This window comes from Haemaphysalis longicornis, unplaced genomic scaffold, assembly GCF_048455015.1.
Source record: "Haemaphysalis longicornis isolate Haplotype H1 unplaced genomic scaffold, Haemaphysalis longicornis Haplotype H1 scaffold_7, whole genome shotgun sequence".
NCBI classification, from domain to species: Eukaryota; Metazoa; Arthropoda; class Arachnida; order Ixodida; family Ixodidae; genus Haemaphysalis; species Haemaphysalis longicornis.
In genome coordinates this window covers 91,963,140-91,980,286 of record NW_027526422.1, presented here as the reverse complement: position 1 = coordinate 91,980,286, position 17,147 = coordinate 91,963,140, and the positions used below count along the sequence as shown (strand labels likewise).

The following is a 17,147-nucleotide window of genomic DNA, read 5'->3' as shown; positions in this document are numbered from 1 at the left end:
CTTCGAAGAACGCCGCCATTAAGGCTGGGCTTCACGGTACGCTTCCTGGCAGGCATGGCGCCGGAATTGTATATACTATCAGATCACGTTGTGTGGCGTTAGTCTGCCTAAACATGGCACCAATTTTACTTTTTTTCTTGACATAAATATTCGCTAACTCCAAGGAACTCTAATCTCGCGCTTTGTACTCCAAAGGCAACATCCGCAACAAGACAGTGCACCTGTACGACTCAGTGATAAGTACAAATATAGTCCTTTACAACTGAGTGAGTGCAACGGGTGACGCGTATAAAAAAATAAAAAAACTGGAATAGTTGGTAGTGGTTTTTGAGCATATTGAAGTATCGCCAACTCAAAACGGACGACACGCACACAAGCGCTATAATCTGTCTACTTCCCTCTTGTGTGCTTGTCGAGGTTTCGCTACTTAAAGATGTTCGATAATGACACGTATACGCACGCCGGGCATGATGTGCTTTTCCACGTCGGCTATGATGGTGTCCCAGTCCTCGGGCAGGTCGGGCGCCGTGTCCGGCAGCAGCTCCTTGAGGTAGCCCGGCTCGACCTGGGGCGTGACGCGCCTCTCGCGGATGGTCTCCATGTAGCGCGCGATGTACTCGACCATCTCTCGCCCCCGCTGCCGGAACTCGACCGAGTTCATGCCCACCGAGCGCTCCTGCTGCTTCTCGGCCGACTGCGGCGGCGGAGGCGGCGGCCACTCGCCCTCCTGAGCCTGCGCTACGCCGCTGTCCTGGAACGCGTGCAGGTCTTGCGGCTCGTGGTCCGCCTTCTGGGCAGCGTTGGACAGAGCCGCCGCAGCCGCCGCTCGACTCCGTGCCGCTGCGAGAGAGCACAATGGGCAGATGGCACCGGCGCCCAGCACTTCGTACACGCCTCCAAGTTCCCCTTCTCTATATCCCTATGGAACAGTCGGGAAAGGAAGACGCGTTTAGGAACTACCGCAGCTATACGCTGAACGAGTGACGTGTTAAACCGTTTGTTGGATGATGCCTGTTCACAATGGAATGCTGGAAGCCTGCGACCGCAAGATGAATCCAATGAAAGAGGTGGCTCACTTACGCTAAGCCGTTGTAGTGGATGATTACGATCATTGTGGAGGTAACGTTGGGTGTTAGAGAGGGTCACGCTGCTCCAGTCACGCTGCTCCAGAGCTCCAGTAAGCGGAAGAACCCATAGCACCAAATATACCCGTGTGCTCACAGATAACTAATACTGAGCTGCTCTCGCAAACATAGCAAGCAGCCTTTTCGGCAGTACTCAGGCAGACGCTGTTTGGATAAGCCACAAAACATCGAAGTTCTGGGAAGTGCCTACTTTCTATCAATACTTTGTTTTCCGTTTCGACAGATTCCGTGAATTAGAGGTGCAATGAACAGGGTTGAATTAAAAAAAAAACGGGGAATGGAGTCTAATTCATGCAGGGTGACAGGAAGCATAACTGTAGACGAAAATGTTGGTTATGGAGACTCAGAAATTCTGTCTTGCAGCTGCGCACGTGAGCGATAAATGGCAGAAATACGTTGAGCACGTTTGCGTGGCCACCGCACTCCAGCGCACACCGTTCTTTACCACCCGGCGTGCTCGAATGAAAGATTAAATTTTCGACGGATGCCCGGTCATACAACTTTAAGAGGAATGGCCCTGCGCCAAGGCGGCTCCAGACTGGTGTTTAGGTGTGGCTGACAAGGTTAGAGATACCACGACCCATTGCGAGGAAGAGGCACCAATGCACGACTAGCACTGGTAACCAAAAACAAAAGTTTGGCAGCAATTACTCCATTCTCCCCCACCGATACCTGGTCAGTGCGTTTTGGTGCAGCCTACACAATAATAAAGGGAAGTTTTAATATCTCGCTGATGGCGTATTTCGCGTTAAAAAACGCGCTGCAGAAATGCCAAATTTCTATTACAATTATGGTTACCGTGGGTGAAATAAAAGAAAACAAATTGAGGCGGCTTCGCACTATTGGTGCGAGGACTGGGCAAACAGTGAAGCTGGTGGCCCAACCTAGCTTATCCTTGGTGCCGCTAAGTTTGTTCGCGGTTATGTTTCCAGACTCGGCCAAGTTTTCTTCGTGGTGTCGTCGTTGGCCTCCCAAAGAGAAATGAACACTCGGTCACAACGTGCGCGTGCCCACCGGCTTTGCGGTGAAGCTACAAGAGTAGCGGAGGGCGCTGAGGGACCAGCGACTGCACAAATGTTTTGAACTCGTTCGGTGGCCACCGTTCGGCTTCTGTGGTCTGGCGTGTGGGACGTTAATTACGAAGTGGTTTAACGTTATCGCTTCTTATCTTTGCACCGTCAAAACTGCACCACTCGCAGCAAGAAGCGATATAGTGAGCCACCCCTCTACGCGTTTCCAAAACCGTGCTCGTACCAGTTTGTATCGCGCCTCCGACAGGCGGGGACGAGAGTCCCGTCCGAGTGCAGCGAGGCAGAGCTACCGTGGAACGGTGCCGGCCATACTCGGTGACAACTTAAGAACGGCACAGGAAGTTGCCGCTGTGCCTTATCACCGTAGCCGGATGTTTCTCCGCGCGGCGCAAGTAGGGCGTTACTGGGAACATTTTGAACATGGCGTGAGCCGTTCCCGTGATTTTTTGGACTTAATATGCTTATAAACGACTCCAGTGACGACAAGCAAACTGCGTGAGACAAGGCAGACGATATCACGCATTCATAGCAAACTCCTTTCAAAACGCGCGCGCACTGACGTCACGGGTCCGGCGCTTTGGCGGAGTGATACACTACATGAGGTGGTGCCGTTCTTGAGTTGTAACCGAGTGTAGCGCGATGACGCCATCGCTCGGTGAAATATTTCTGCCCACGTTCGCCGGCCCCGCCACCAGCTTAAACAGTATCGCCGTTAAAACGCTTCCCGTGGTCGAAATCTAACGTGGGTCCCTCGCGTTGTGAAACCGATGTCTGTCTGAGTGCACCATTTCGACACGGTCGAAGTAGTTTGGATCTGGAGAGCGGTGTATCGATGTGCCAAATTAGGCACAAAAATCATCCACCGCTCCGTCTAACGACGACGATAGTTAAACGCGAAGCTTTCTTCGCGCGAAAATTCGAAGTCGCTGCGATCGAAAGTACAAACTGCGTGGGAGACACAGTCAAAGCTCAATGAGTCAAAGTCGAAACTCAGACGACAACCGAGGAATCCCTCATCAGAAACCTTCGATTTCAACCATTGTCGTCGTTAGAAGAAGGGGTGCATGATTTTTTTTTTTGCGTGCTCTAGCTCTGGCAGCGCTGGCGTGTGGATGGCAGCTTCATCCAGTGCGAAACAGTGCAATCACTGGCAGCTCAGTGTGTATATGTATGTTGTGGCACAAAGGCGCCTAGAGCAAGGAGTGCCAAAACTACATCAAATGGTCAGTCAATGTGTCATGCTCGGGGCTAAAATTATCCATGTCATGATTTCGACATTACTAAAAGCGATATCTTTGTGGGTGTAACAGACGTGGAATCTAAATAGGAAAAAAATTGGGGTAATGGTTCAAGATGAACAAGGTGGAGGGGTAAAGTCGCCCGGGACCTGTATGTTAACTGTGCACGGGAGTCCTGCCCCCCACCCCCCTTGGCGCATTCAAAAGACTCCTCAGTGCTCAGGGGCCGAAAATTTGGTACCATAAGATAACAGCTTTCAAAATTTGAAAACAATCTGACGGCAAGATAAATTCGAACACATTTGTTTTTTAATAGGAGTAATTCCTCTTAAAATTGTGACGGGTGTACATGAAGTCGGTGTGTAAAGCTCTAAAAAAATGTCATCGCCTTGCTTTGTGACAAACTGTACGCTCAATTAAAACGTTAACGACTGACAGACTTCCTTCCCACTTGTCTCAGGACGCGTTTTTTTTCTTCCACTTCACCCGCTATAGTCACCATCATCAGTGAAAGTTGGCTCTCGTGCAGTGCGTTTTCGGCGCGACATGCAGCAACAGTGAGACATAAAAATCTTCGCTTAATAATTATCACTTTTAGAGCATAGGCAGTCATTATGGCCCTTTTAAGCCTGTTAAGCAGAATGTTCCCGCTTTTGTTACCTGACTGATATGCCGTGACGACGATTCGGGAGTCTATTAATGAAATATCGTGTCTTCATTTCTCATATGTGGCTTGGCAAGTCTATTGCACTGATAAATATCCTTTCCGATATCAATCACCAGTGAGATGTTATCCCACACACAAGATAAAGGATTGCCTGGGACTGTAGATTCCAGGAAACCAAATGGCGAAAAGGCCGTTAGGATGAATGGTCCCATTCTACTCGTACGTTCCGGCGCAGTCGACCGGTAGCAACGTAAGAAGTGAGCTATCTTTTGAAGGGAAGTGTTCGAAGTGCCCAGACGTCGACGCGAACCTTGTGCGAGTCACAGTACGCTACTTCCGGTGATTGTAAAACACGCGAGGTCAGCTCCTTGGCGTGTTCGCACTCGGACCAGTGGCAGTGAGCTCTCCAACGCCAAATCTCAAAGACATCAGGGCGAGTGGTGTGAGATAGGACTCGAGTGTTGCGTCAATACATCGAGACAAGAGCCACATGGCTATTTTCGAGCGCGATGCAAGCGACGTTCACGACGCTGCCGATGGCGCCTTCCAAACACTTCGAAGGGCACACGTGACGTCTTTCCGAGTGATCAGATGGGCAACGACATGCGTGCCGCAGTAACACGGAGTTTTGCGGTTTCCGACTGCGATCTCCCAGGCGTCGAAGCCTCCAACCTCGTCGCAATCGTGTCTCGTCGCAATCAAGAGCTGCTCTTGTAGATTACCTTCGCACACAAACGACACACTTCGCTCGAAAGTCATTAAGCGGAGATAGGATAACGCCACATGCTATGCGGACAAGAGATACAAACTCGTCAATTCCGCAGCCGACAAGAACGCACGCCGCCGTCGTAAACTGATAATCGTGAATCTCAAGCTAAAACAATAAAGTTAGTACGGGTTGTGTTCTGTGGCTCTTGTTTAGGGCTAATGGCTATAACAACTCCAACTACGGATGTTTGTATGCCAAATGGAGATTTTAGTCAGTATTTTTTCTCGATTATCAAAATATGAAATGCGTTTTCATTTTAGAGACGGGAGGCATCGCGAAACCAATCATTCGACTCGGTCTAGTTGAATTACTGCGTTCGGTGTGTGATAAAATATAACGTCATTGCATTCTATAACGATATGCGCACTAACGACGGTATTCATTTGTCTGCTATCGGCCTACAGGTCGCCCTTGTACGTACAGATTATTCACTGTACCAGTGAGCGCTATTGTGTAGCTGCAATAGTCTCTATTATCTTGTTATTGCGGGGCATGGCGATTACGGGGCACACATAAGAGGGGAAAGCTGTTTAATCTCCAATCTGGGGCAAGGTTTCCGGGATCATCGGCCTCGCTCCCAATACAATCGTATCTTTCAGTGGTTCGCCTTGGAAGAGGCAGTCTGCAAATGCTCTCGCCTAGCGGCAGGCACTCGTATACTTTGCATAAATAATCCGCCAAGCGGAAAGCTGATCGGCAGAACTTGCGCGCCAGTGCAGTTTCTTCTTTTTCTGTTTTTTTTTTTTTGGGGGGGGGGGCGATTTCATTAACCTTGCGACTAATACTAAAAAGCTGTATTACGGAGTGTTTCATGCGATGTTTAAAGGACACCAAAAGCTGAATAACGTTTTCTGATAACGAAAAGATAAAGCGTCTCGTAGTTCTCTCGGATTTTGTTTGACGGTCAGGTATCTGTTCTTTGCAAAGAAATCAGACATTTGTGCTGACATTTGCCTCTCCCGTTTCACTTGTAGATTTTTTTAACCTCTAAGCGGACGTCACAAAGCTGAATAAACGATCCGGGGCTTGACTTTACGTGCTCGTCGCCACATTCCCGAAATCCTGCTTTCATTAGCATTCAGTTTCGTCGCAAAGATTAAAAGCAAATAAAAAAAAGTCTTCCTTAGCCATTTTGATATTTTCAAGGCCAAACTAAGTCTGCCTTCAAACGCCGCCTATTTATGCCGTCCCTGCCAAAGCTTTCGCAGGAGGTGCTGCCCTCTGGGTGGCGTAAAAATATACACGCGATTGTCCAGAAAAAAAGAAGTGCGCTACCACCACTTCCTTTGGTGGCGTAGCTGATTGCGCTAATAATCTCCGACTTTTGATGCTGGTTGTTCTATACACATGTATGTATACATATTTGTGCGAGTACTGAGTAGGTAAGGTAGGATCTCTTGTTTTTTCAAAAGGTGGAATTTTTTAACACAGTTGAAATTGAAAAATCTGCAGAAATAAATTCCGAGGATTGTGTACTAATTGGTACCATTTTTAGGCCGCTTGTCTACACTGTCATTTCTTTACAGCCCGACTTGGCTATGGCCGAATACGTTAAATCCTAGTGTTGTTAAGTTTCCTTTTTTTTCTTTTGGCCTTTGATGAAAATGTACACCTTTGTAGCCATGGGGTGTCTTTACTGAGCCAGTTATGCATTTTTCCGCAGATGCAAGGCGTAGTGCAGGGTTGGTCGGTTTTCGCGATTTTTATTCGGATTTCCTATGTTCTTTTGAAGGCGTTATTGATTTAGCCTTCGTGTTTTAGGAGGAGATGTATATAAGATGCATATTTTCGATTTTATGAGTTCATTCTTATAGATTTTTCCTACTTTTGTCTTTCTTGGATTGTCAAAGTTCCATTCAATGAGCTATCGTCATTTGCGTTATTATAACAATTATATTTGTTAGTTCGTCGAATTATGAATTTTTGTGGCAATACAGGGCGTTATACGGCCCTTGCGGTGGAGGTACCCGCTAATGGATGCTACGCAATAAAAACCTTCCGCCTGTGGTGAGGCTTCCCACTTTACACCTGAACCTGAACCTGCAGACTATCTTTAAAAAAGCTCATGCTCCGCAAAAAGTTTCCGCATACATTTATTTAAGCTTGCATGTCCCTGACTCAGGGTTTGTTTAACAAAAACGCTTCGAGAAGCTCCACGAGTCCAGTTACACCAAGTATTTAAGATTGGTGGTGTCGCAACTTGTCGGGAGGAAGAGTGTACCGGGCGTCGATAGCTGCTTTCCCGCTTTTGGTAGTTTCTGTGTTGATAAGCAACTGCTGCTACTGCTGCGAGTGGTATATTTGCATTGAAAACACTCGCACTTACTGATGCAGGGCAACTTGCTTTTACACATCCGTGCTCCCTTAAAAAACTTCCTGAGTTTATTTTTTCTTAACCAAATCCAGCTTTCTAATTTTCTGCCAGACATCTGCGTCTGTTGGCGTCTCATACAAGCCCCCCATCTCATACAGCACCACATCTAACCTGCTCGACAATACATTACAAAATATAATGCTGACAGGGGACTCAGTTCAATTCGTTCATGAAACCACCCGTGAATCTGAAGAGGGCGCAATATTGGACATCGTATTTGACAGCAGAAGTATTGCTGATTATGTCGTTCGTGTAGAAGACGGTATATCCGACCAAAAGTTAGTTCGTTATTCTTGCACCCTAAATAACTGCGTAAAGACTCGGCTGAAGAACCAAACTCTCAAAAATTTTAATCAGGCACATAATAACGCGATTCTCGACGAACTGTGGGAGATAGTAGATGACTTCCGAAACCATGATGTTATTGGTTAGTGGAATAAGTTTTAAATAACTGTTCAAAAATGCATTGACAATTTTGTTCCTACGAGGCATATTAAGTCATATCACCGGAACACCTTGGTTGATAGGAACATTATATATTTTAAGCACAGGATTAAACGGGTGAAGAAAAAAAAGTGACCAAAACTAAAACACTGAATCAACGCAGAGAAGAATTACACCGTGCGTTCTCATGTGCCAAAAGCAAATATTTCGAGGTTAGGTTGCGCAGTGCTATTAAAACAAATAGCCAGAAGTTCTGCCGCTTTCTCAGCTCAGAATCTAAACAAATAGACAAAATTAAAAAAATGAGGACGTGCTTTTAACAGAGTCAAGGGATGCAGCTGAAGTGTTAAATGAACACTTCCATTTTGTATTCTCCCCGGCTGAAAGCGCCATGCAGTCATTTGTACTTTCCATATTTGATGATAACTTTATATCCGTTGAAGGTGTCTTTTCTTTGTTATTGAACTTGAAAGAAAGATCATCAGGCGGACCGGATATGCTTTTTGGCGCCGGTATTCCGAGCCGGTGTCATATATTCTCACTGCGATTTTTCGTTCCGGTATAAACTGGCTATCATCCCAGATTGTTCGCGTGTCGCCCGAGCAGTTACAGTTCACCAAAAAGGAGGCCGCTTACAAAAAGAAAACAACCGCCCAGTATCCCTGACTTCATCCTGCTGCGAAATACTTGAACACATCCTAGTACATTTCATGGCCGATTTCCTTGAACGTAATAAATTGCTGTCAAATCACCAGCATGGATTTCTCAAAAACATTTTGACAACCACACAGCTTACAACTACTTACACTAAACTTTTTACACACTTATCGCGTGAAAAAGGTGGAGTATAAGTACAATAAGGGTGTTGGGAAGACATTACGTTCTTTTTCTTAAGTTCCAACACCGTAATTTGTAGCGTAAACCCCTTTTCGTGGGGCAAGAAGGGTGTTGACTGACTTTAACACCCTCGGCTCTCTGTAGGGTGTTGAAAGGGTTTAAAATAAGTCTTCAATCTCAAAAAAAAAACAGCGGAGCTCGGGGCCGGCCTGGCTTCTTCCGGTGCTGCTAAGTTTTGCTAGGTTTTACTAGGCTTTGCAAAGTTTTGTTTGGTTTTGTAATGTTCTTGCTAGGCAAACCTAAGTGCTGAGGGGTGGGGCGAAGTTTAGTGGGATTTTACAAGGTTGTTCCAGCGTGTGTGTCCCTCCCTCTCCACTGACCGCTGATCCAAGGGGGAAACAAGTTAGGTCGACCCCCAGCTGCGCTGTTTCTCCAGTCCCGCATCGCTAGTGCAATCTACGCCACTTTTTTGCGTTTTAGTAGCCCTAAGAGTCTATCACATTTAATATGGCATAGTAAAAGGTGCGCATACGCCTGCGCTGCTTGTGCTCACACTTTAGCAGGCGCAAAAGCCGGCTTTATTGTTATAATAACCTAGCTGCGGTGGTGCACCTGTACAGGCGGCGCAGTTATCTTCTTGGTATATTTTTGCTAACGCCACCGAACCGAGCTCAATCTTCAGCAGTTCTTCCGGTAATAGTTTATGCCAATTCATATTGTTTTAAACCCCGTGCGGTACAAAACATCCCCCCGCTTGTAGAAAATGTCCAAAGCCACCGTTCTAAACGGGTAGAAAATACCTCCAAGTTTGGAGGTCTTTTACACCCTTTTCTTAGTTGGAGGTCCCTGACGCCGTTTTTTCTTAGTTTCGAACACACTCATTTGTAGCTTTACACCAATGTGGCAAAAAGGATGTTGACATAATGAACACCCGCCTTGGTGGGTGTTGAAAGGGTGTGAAATAGGCGTTCGGCATTTAATAAAATTTAGAACTGATTGGACGTAACAACCACATCACAATTAAGAAGTCTTTGCAAATCCGCATGCTTAATTGTATACACTCATATTAAAATAAATAATTCAAAAATTAGCACTAAAATATCTTATTTTTGGGACAAGCCCACCGACTGGAGGACTTTCCTATGCTGGCTATAAACGCAAGAAGAGCAGATGCATTTCTAAGGTATGTGAACCCGCTCTCCCCATGCATACCGTTGGTTTTCTTGCTCAATTCATTTGTGTCCAAGTGTGACTTGTGCGTGCTGAAGGTGTCTGTATGTCATGCTGCGCGCCCAACTGATCCACATTGTCACGCGTAACTGCGCTGCTCGCACCCTTTTTTAGGGTTTTAAGCAACCTTACACCCTTAGTTTAGGGTGTTCACTAGCTCGCCCTTTTTTATGCTTAGACGTTTTTTAGTCAAAATACCTTTTAAAGCTGTGTGCCATACGACAAGATTTTTAGACCCTTTTCCGCTAACGAGAATGTAAAAAAGTTCAGTGTGTTATTCATGATACTTTTTTAAGCCGTGATTCTGCGGGAAAGTTTTATTTAGTTTTTTATGGATTTCAGTGAACTCATGAACAAACTCCACAGGTTCAGCCTTCAATATTTTTTTATTAATTGGATAAAACAGTACTTGTCCTACCAAACTCAGTTTATGGATGTCGATGGGTACTGGTCCAAGTGTTTGCCAGTTACGTCTGGCGTACCTCACGGAAGTGTCTTGGGACCCATTATTTTTCTCATGTATGTCAACGATATTGCAACTGCTGTGTGAGCTGATGTTCCAATTAGGTTGTTTGGTGATTATTGCCTGATTTTAAAAAAAGGTGACGTGCCAGAACGAGCAAGTTTTAATAAACAGCAGTCCAGCGAGAATTCATTTACAATGCACAACATGATCAATGTCCCTGAATTCCATGAAAACTGTGTGCTTCGCGTAAGCAATAAAATATAAACATTTTTATTCGCCTATAAAATTAATAACGACATCGTGTCAGAGACCCCAGAATAGAAACATTTGGGATTGACAATCGCTAACAAACCTTACGTAATCCTCGCAAACCGAAAACATTTTTACTGCAGCTATTTGGAATCTCGGCTTACTGGGTGACAAATCTGAAAACGCCATCCGATGCAAAGTTTCTTGTTTACAAAACATTTGTTTTGCCTAAAATTCAATCCGCGAGCTTATATTTAGAATCCGCACTATCAACAAAATAAGCGTAGGCTCAAATGGTAAAGAGGCGGGGAGTTCGTCTTATAATGTGAGATAGCAGATTCATCGTCAGCCACGATGCTGGTAAAAAATATTCCAAGCTTAGAGCAAAGCAGGAAAATAGAGATACTTACATCTTTATTTTTTTATTACAACGATCTCAGTGCGAATACGCGCCCATATATTCAGCCACTTTTGTCAGGCACACGGAGAAATCGGCTTGCACATAAACTACTTCCCTATCAAACGCACAATAACTTTTTCACGAACTCATCTTTTTTCACGAACCATTACTTATGGGAATTCACTGCCTGAAAAGAACGTTGCATCAGAATCTAAAAAATGTTTTTGAAAGTGCGCTACTTACTGATTTAGAAATGAAGTAAACCACTGGTTGCTCCTGTCACATTTCTTTTACGCTTGTATTTTGTCATCTTTTGGAATGTTGGTGTTTGTGTTTTGTTTGTCATTTTCTTTATCGTTTGTCATTTTTTTAATCTAGACTATCTTTTTGTTTCTTTTGTTCGTTGCTTTTTCCTCTTGCTGTTTATATATACTGAAATGTATTATTATATGTATTGGTATATGTATCGCTGCTATGAGTACACCACCTGCAAGGCCATCATGACCGCAGCATACTGCAAATAAAATCAAACAAATAATAAATGGCTGAGAAAAACGTCCCCATGCCAAGCAATTCTCTTAACGCATTTTCAGGCGCAGCCTAGGCCCAATCAGCGCGTCAACCCTTGATAGGCTCACAATAAGACTCATAATAACAACACTTTATTTCATCCCAGGTGCGCTGGGGTGTGATGGAGCGTTGCGTGTTTCGGCTTCAGCCTAATTAACCACTCGGCTCATGCCACCGGGGAGCATTTCGGAGTGTAGCAGCCCGGAATGTCGGCTGCTGAAGGAGGCGAGAAAGCAGACGTGGAGCTGGTTTGCAGTTTCAAGACAAGACTGTTTATTTTCAAAAGAAGCGTACACTGAGAGCGTCCCCCGACGAGGTAAAGAAGAGGAACCCCCGCGTCCTTAAAAAGAGAGAGGGAAAAGGCCCCCCAAGCGAGCAGACGGCAACGGCGCCAGGACTAATGCCAGGAGTCGGCCGGACAACAAGTTATGCCTCTCCATACGGCGACCGTTGAAGAGAGCGGGAGAATGACCCAGTAGTAAGCCATCAGCGACGTTGCCAAAACGCGTCTTCCACAAAGGCGCACGGTCGTCAAGCCGGCGGTAGACCGGAGAGAAAGGAAAAGCCCGGTCTCGAGGGATCTGCTTGCGCTGGGGTGCCGAGCGGCTTCCGGTACAGGAGCAACTCGAACATGTAAATGTCAATCGGCTGCATGTGTATATCGAGGGGAAAATTAACGGGGATGTCTACTCAAGTTCGGTCGTATTTTTAGTCACTTTCTTTCATCATTTCGTGGAAGCTGACTAAGATGTAGTTTTCTTGCAAGCGCGGAAACAGCGGGAACTGTCGAGTTTGGATGTACCAGTGGATGAGATGGCATTTATCGCTTTCAATCTTGGTTGGAGAAGACCAGGCTGATTCACCCACGAAATATTTGGCAAAACATTTCTGCAATATACAGAGCACGTTCGGGGCAGAGGGCTGCTATAATTTCCTAATAGGTGTCATTACATGTAGTGAAAGGCCTTACCCGGAGGTCCAAACACAATGCGGCAAAGTTACCCGCATTCTTTAATGGCGCAAACTGCACATCCCACGAACTATCTGTTGCTCTCCACGCGCATTGCGCATTGCGCACGCCTTGCGTAATGACGGGTAATGTCGGCGTTAACCCGCTGAGATGGAAAATTCAAGCCGAGCTTTGCCTAGGTCGGGTTCTTGAAACGACGTTAGTGATATCATACATAAATTTTAGTAGGGTTCCCTTAATTGTGCCTCTACCAAAGACGACTTTTTCCATTAAATGCGCCCACAGAGAGTGACCGCCGCCAAGATGTGCTCATACCGCAAGGCTTAAGGACTCTTCGACGAGATGCTTCAAGAGGGCTTCTAAAGACCTTGCATACCACAAATTTTCACAGCTGTACGTCCAGAGGAGCATATTATCTTTTACCTAACTCCTATAGAGGTGCCAGCCGGTCAGACTGTGGCCATTCTTGAAAATTTGTCGCTCCTGTAGCAATCCCAGTTATTTGTAATTTGTCTACTGCAAAAACCAAAATTTTATTTTTAAGATGTTTGTACACTCAGCATAAACACGTTTTACTGATTGACAAATGCTCCCCTCTATTTAAAATTCCATTGGAACCGGAGCAGCGAATAAAAATAAAATTTAAACCTCAATACGAGTTTGTGCAAAGTGCAGGTGCTTTCAAAGATGTCATTCAAAGAAAAACGGTGTTGTGCATATCACTTCTTAAATGTTAAGGAAATGGGGAAGACTTGCTTATGTGGCCGTTTTCTTTTCTTTTAGGTTCATACAGATAGTCCGTAAGTGACGAGAATAAGGATAGTTTTTTTGTTCCCAAGCCGTGTATTCTGAACAGCCGCTCCCCACGTCATGAAAAAAAATTCCGCTGTGCTACAAGCGACGTCATAGCAGAAACTCGTGGAATCAGCGGCCAGCCTTCATGTTTTTCAATGAGCCACCGGGAGAACCATTCCCGCTACGCAGGTAATGTTTGTGACCTCATGAATATGACTGCCCTTGGTACCTTATGAAAAGAGCAAAATTTCCCATCAGAGCGCTCCCCCCTCCCCACAGCCGGAACCCTTATGAGTTACCTTTTCATTAAGCAAAGACTTACATTTTACAACTGCCCCATTCAACAGAGACGGACTCGCGTACATGTCACGCCAACTTTCAAAGCCTTGTCGTCCTGCCCAAGGGCCGAACGCCAGGCCGACAGACGCTTGTACCGGTAGGTTCTCGGCGCCACCAAGGCACACGAATTACGTATTGCCTTCCACAGCCACGATGGGCGCAGAACTCAGCAGCTGCCGGTTGCAGGAGAGCGTATACTATAGCAAACGATTCAAGCGCAGTTTTACTCTTAAAATGTGAAATGTTCGCATGCTTCAATAGTTGACAAATTTTTCAATTTGGTGCTCGGTGCTTGGTGCTCGGAAGATAACCGGTGTTACAGTATGTGGGTTGCACGCGAACCTTCCACGAAATATTGAACATTAAACATATTTTCGAACCTTCAAGATTTGTGCTAGCAAAAATAGATCAGAGACAGTCCAGCCGGAGTCTTGTCAGCAAAAATTGTAAAGCCAGGGGCAGTTTAACAAGTCAGTCATCCCAAATGTTGCGCCAAGGCAATGGGCCCCTTACCCCCCCCCCCCCCCCCGCTTCCCCTTGTGCACCCCTATGATAATAAGTGATGCAGAAAAGGTTACCCAGGGTTCAGTCAGTGGAGGAGCTTTCGAGGCTAGATACTGAACGCACACACTAGGCCACTACCATCTTGTGATGCTGGGCTGGTGTACTAAGTGACTAAGGCCTTTTGTACGTGAGGAAATGCATAATGCTATAAACGAAGTGACAGTGACGCTAACGATCATGTGTCGGTCGTTATATGCAATTTATAATGTGTGCGTCATTTCTTTCAACGCTGATATTAGGGCTCAATGCAGTTAAATTTTTCTACACATCATATACCTGCTTGATCCTCGCAATTCAATATTAGCAAAAGTTTGATAGGTTGGTCAAAACCTGTGAAACAGGTCTTCGCAATTAACATCAGTTCATTTAAATACACTTGGTAAGCCACAACTATTATTTCCAAGTAGCTTGCTATGCCATAGTTAGGTAAGCACTGTTATCCTGCCTCTTTTCAAGGTATGTTATGCAGTTTCCCTCTGTATAGCGTTTTACAAATACAAGGGGCGGTAGTTTAAGCAGCATGAAAGTTTAAAAGTACTGAATTTGCACGCCAAAGCCAAAACTTGTGCAAAACAAGTTTTCCTGTGCAAAGCACGTTCACTCGCCCACATCATCTTCCTACTAGACTTACTCACTGTTACAAATGTGTGCTACAGCCTCTGCTAGTTTACCAAATTAATGATGCCGCTTTGGTGGTAACACCATACAGATTTTTTTGGTGGTACCACCACCAAAATAAAATCTGTCATCGGTTTGCGAGGATTTCCCGTGGGGATTGCTTATATCTACAGGCTCTTAGAAGTATCAGTTTGATTTCTTTTCGCCATTTTCAATTACGGATGCACTTAACATACTGTGAGACCTCTCTCAGAGTACGATGAAAGGTTTTATTTACATGTGCTCAGTTTCTACAGTGATAATGATGTAATGTGTACACTCCTAGAGCTGACAAGAGGGAAACGGAAGGGACTCTTCAGCAGGTTTCTATGTGGCGTGCGCAGCGATCGTCTCAGTTCTACAGCGGCCGTTATCGTCTTATCGATGACCAGGCAAGAGCACTTGTAGGGGATAACCAACAGGAAAAGAAAAGCGGCTTTCCTTTTCAGCTGTCTCTGGCAATACAAAGGAAGACTACTGGCGAAGGGCTTTGTTTGGAGAAACCGTTTCGGGTACGCGTCGTCTCAGTCAGCCCATCTGTTTGACCCGAGCTTGCACTGCCCAGACTACACTCCTCTTCAAGGGCCGGCGTTCACGTGTTGCCTGAGACGAGATAAGTTCAGCTAGCGTGGTTTGGTGCATTATTTATTATTGGGGACTTTTTCGTTAAGGAAGATAAAGAGAGAAGGTGCCAAGCGACCACCTCGTGAAGAGAATCCGGGAAAATATCCTATTTCGCCCAACTATAGAGCTTACTATTGGCGCTGCATTCTTAATCAAAAACTGTATAGAATATCAGAAAGGCATCATTCAATTTCCCCTGTTTTCAGTCGGTAGCATCTAAGGTAACGCGTAAGACATGCGTGACAAGGAAACGTTACTAAAAACTAGGACTAGCGCATGTGCCCTGCGTTTTTCTCTCCTGTCGTACACGTCTTGTGTGCCACGTCGCTAGTCCCCACCACGTACCAAAAAGACCTAACGCTTGCCGTTATGAATTCATCAGGTTATTGTCTTAAAGGCTGTTAAAAGTTATACGGAGAAAAACATCGTACACGTATATGTACTAAGAATCCCTGGACCAGGACAGGCCGCCAAGTAATGATCAATAACCTCGGGACAGCACAGCGGTTTGAGATAGGTGGCGAGGCAGTGGAAGTGGTAAGCGAATATATCTACTCAGGCCAAGTTGTGACCCCGGATCCCAACCATGAGACAGAGATAATTAGAAAGATAAAAATTGGGTGGAGTGCATACGGCAGGCATTCTAAGATAATGAATGGCAGCCTACCATTGTCCCTGAAGAAGAAAGTGTATGACAGCTGCATCTTACCGGTACTAACCTACGGGGCAGAAACTTTGAGGCTCACTAAGAGGGTTCAACTTAAATTGAGGACGACTCAGCGAGCAATGGAACGGAAGATGATAGGTGTAACATTAAGGGACAAGAAGAGAGCGGAGTGGGTGAATGAACAGACGCGTGTTAAGTACACAGTAGCAGAAATTAAGAAGAAGAAATAGACATGGGCAGGGCTTGTAACGCGAAGGCAAGATAACCGTTGGTCATTCAGGGTAACAGAGTGGATCCCTAGAGAAGGCAAGCGTTGCAGTTGGCGGCAGAAAGTTAGAGGGGCAGATGAGATGAAGAAGTTTGCGGGGATAAATTGGTCGCACTTAGCACAGGACCGGGATAATTGGAGATTAATGGGAGATGCCTTTGCACTGTAGTGGGCGTACATAGACTGCTGCTGATGATGATGACGATGATGATGTCGTCGAAAGGCGGTACTCTTCTGTCGCCTCTGCCTTGTAACATCGTTTTCTCTCTTCTCCTCACGCTGTTCTCGTCCCCTCTTCCTCGTCCCACAATGGACCAACCAGGGTTTTTTAAATGAGATTGAATTTTCCCGCGTTCGCGCAGCTCTCACACAAAGCTGTTGGGCAAGTTGGTGCATTATGATTAAAAGATAGAGCGCGAGTTGGACAACGACAGTAAAAAAGGGCGACGCGACAAGCGAGCGCTTGTCCCGTCGTCCTTCTTTACTGGCGTTGTCCAAGTCACGCTCTATTTTTCAATCTTTCAAGCACAGCTCTCGTTCCACTTGTTAGTACCTTTTCTTTTCACGATGCTTAGAACAGCTTGAGGAGACATTATTTTCATTTTTTGTCTCGCCTGTATTTTGTGACGATTTTGACTGCGTTTTTATTTGTTTTCGCAAAACCCGTACAATAGTTTAAAGAACGGCGCTACTGTCAGCAATGTGTATTGCTTTAAATTTGCCTAATGTATTTTAGTAAACAGCGTTGATATGTAGGATCTTTTACAGCCGCTTAAAACAATCTTGCCTATGTATACTTGTCCAAGTATTCTTTCCATTTCTAGCCAGGCGGCTCAATCGACA

General features: G+C 45.5%; 1 protein-coding gene across 3 annotated transcripts in view; it reads right to left on the bottom strand.

The window, feature by feature from the left end:
* Nucleotides 1-17,147, bottom strand: part of LOC144146097 (aromatic-L-amino-acid decarboxylase-like) — a 173,436-nt gene that overhangs the window by 43,914 nt on the left and 112,375 nt on the right. For all 3 annotated transcript variants that reach the window (XM_077678037.1, XM_077678039.1, XM_077678038.1), the window contains one exon: nucleotides 461-840. In XM_077678037.1, coding sequence (XP_077534163.1) covers nucleotides 461-840 — 380 coding nt within the window. The remainder of the gene's footprint in view (nucleotides 1-460; nucleotides 841-17,147) is intronic.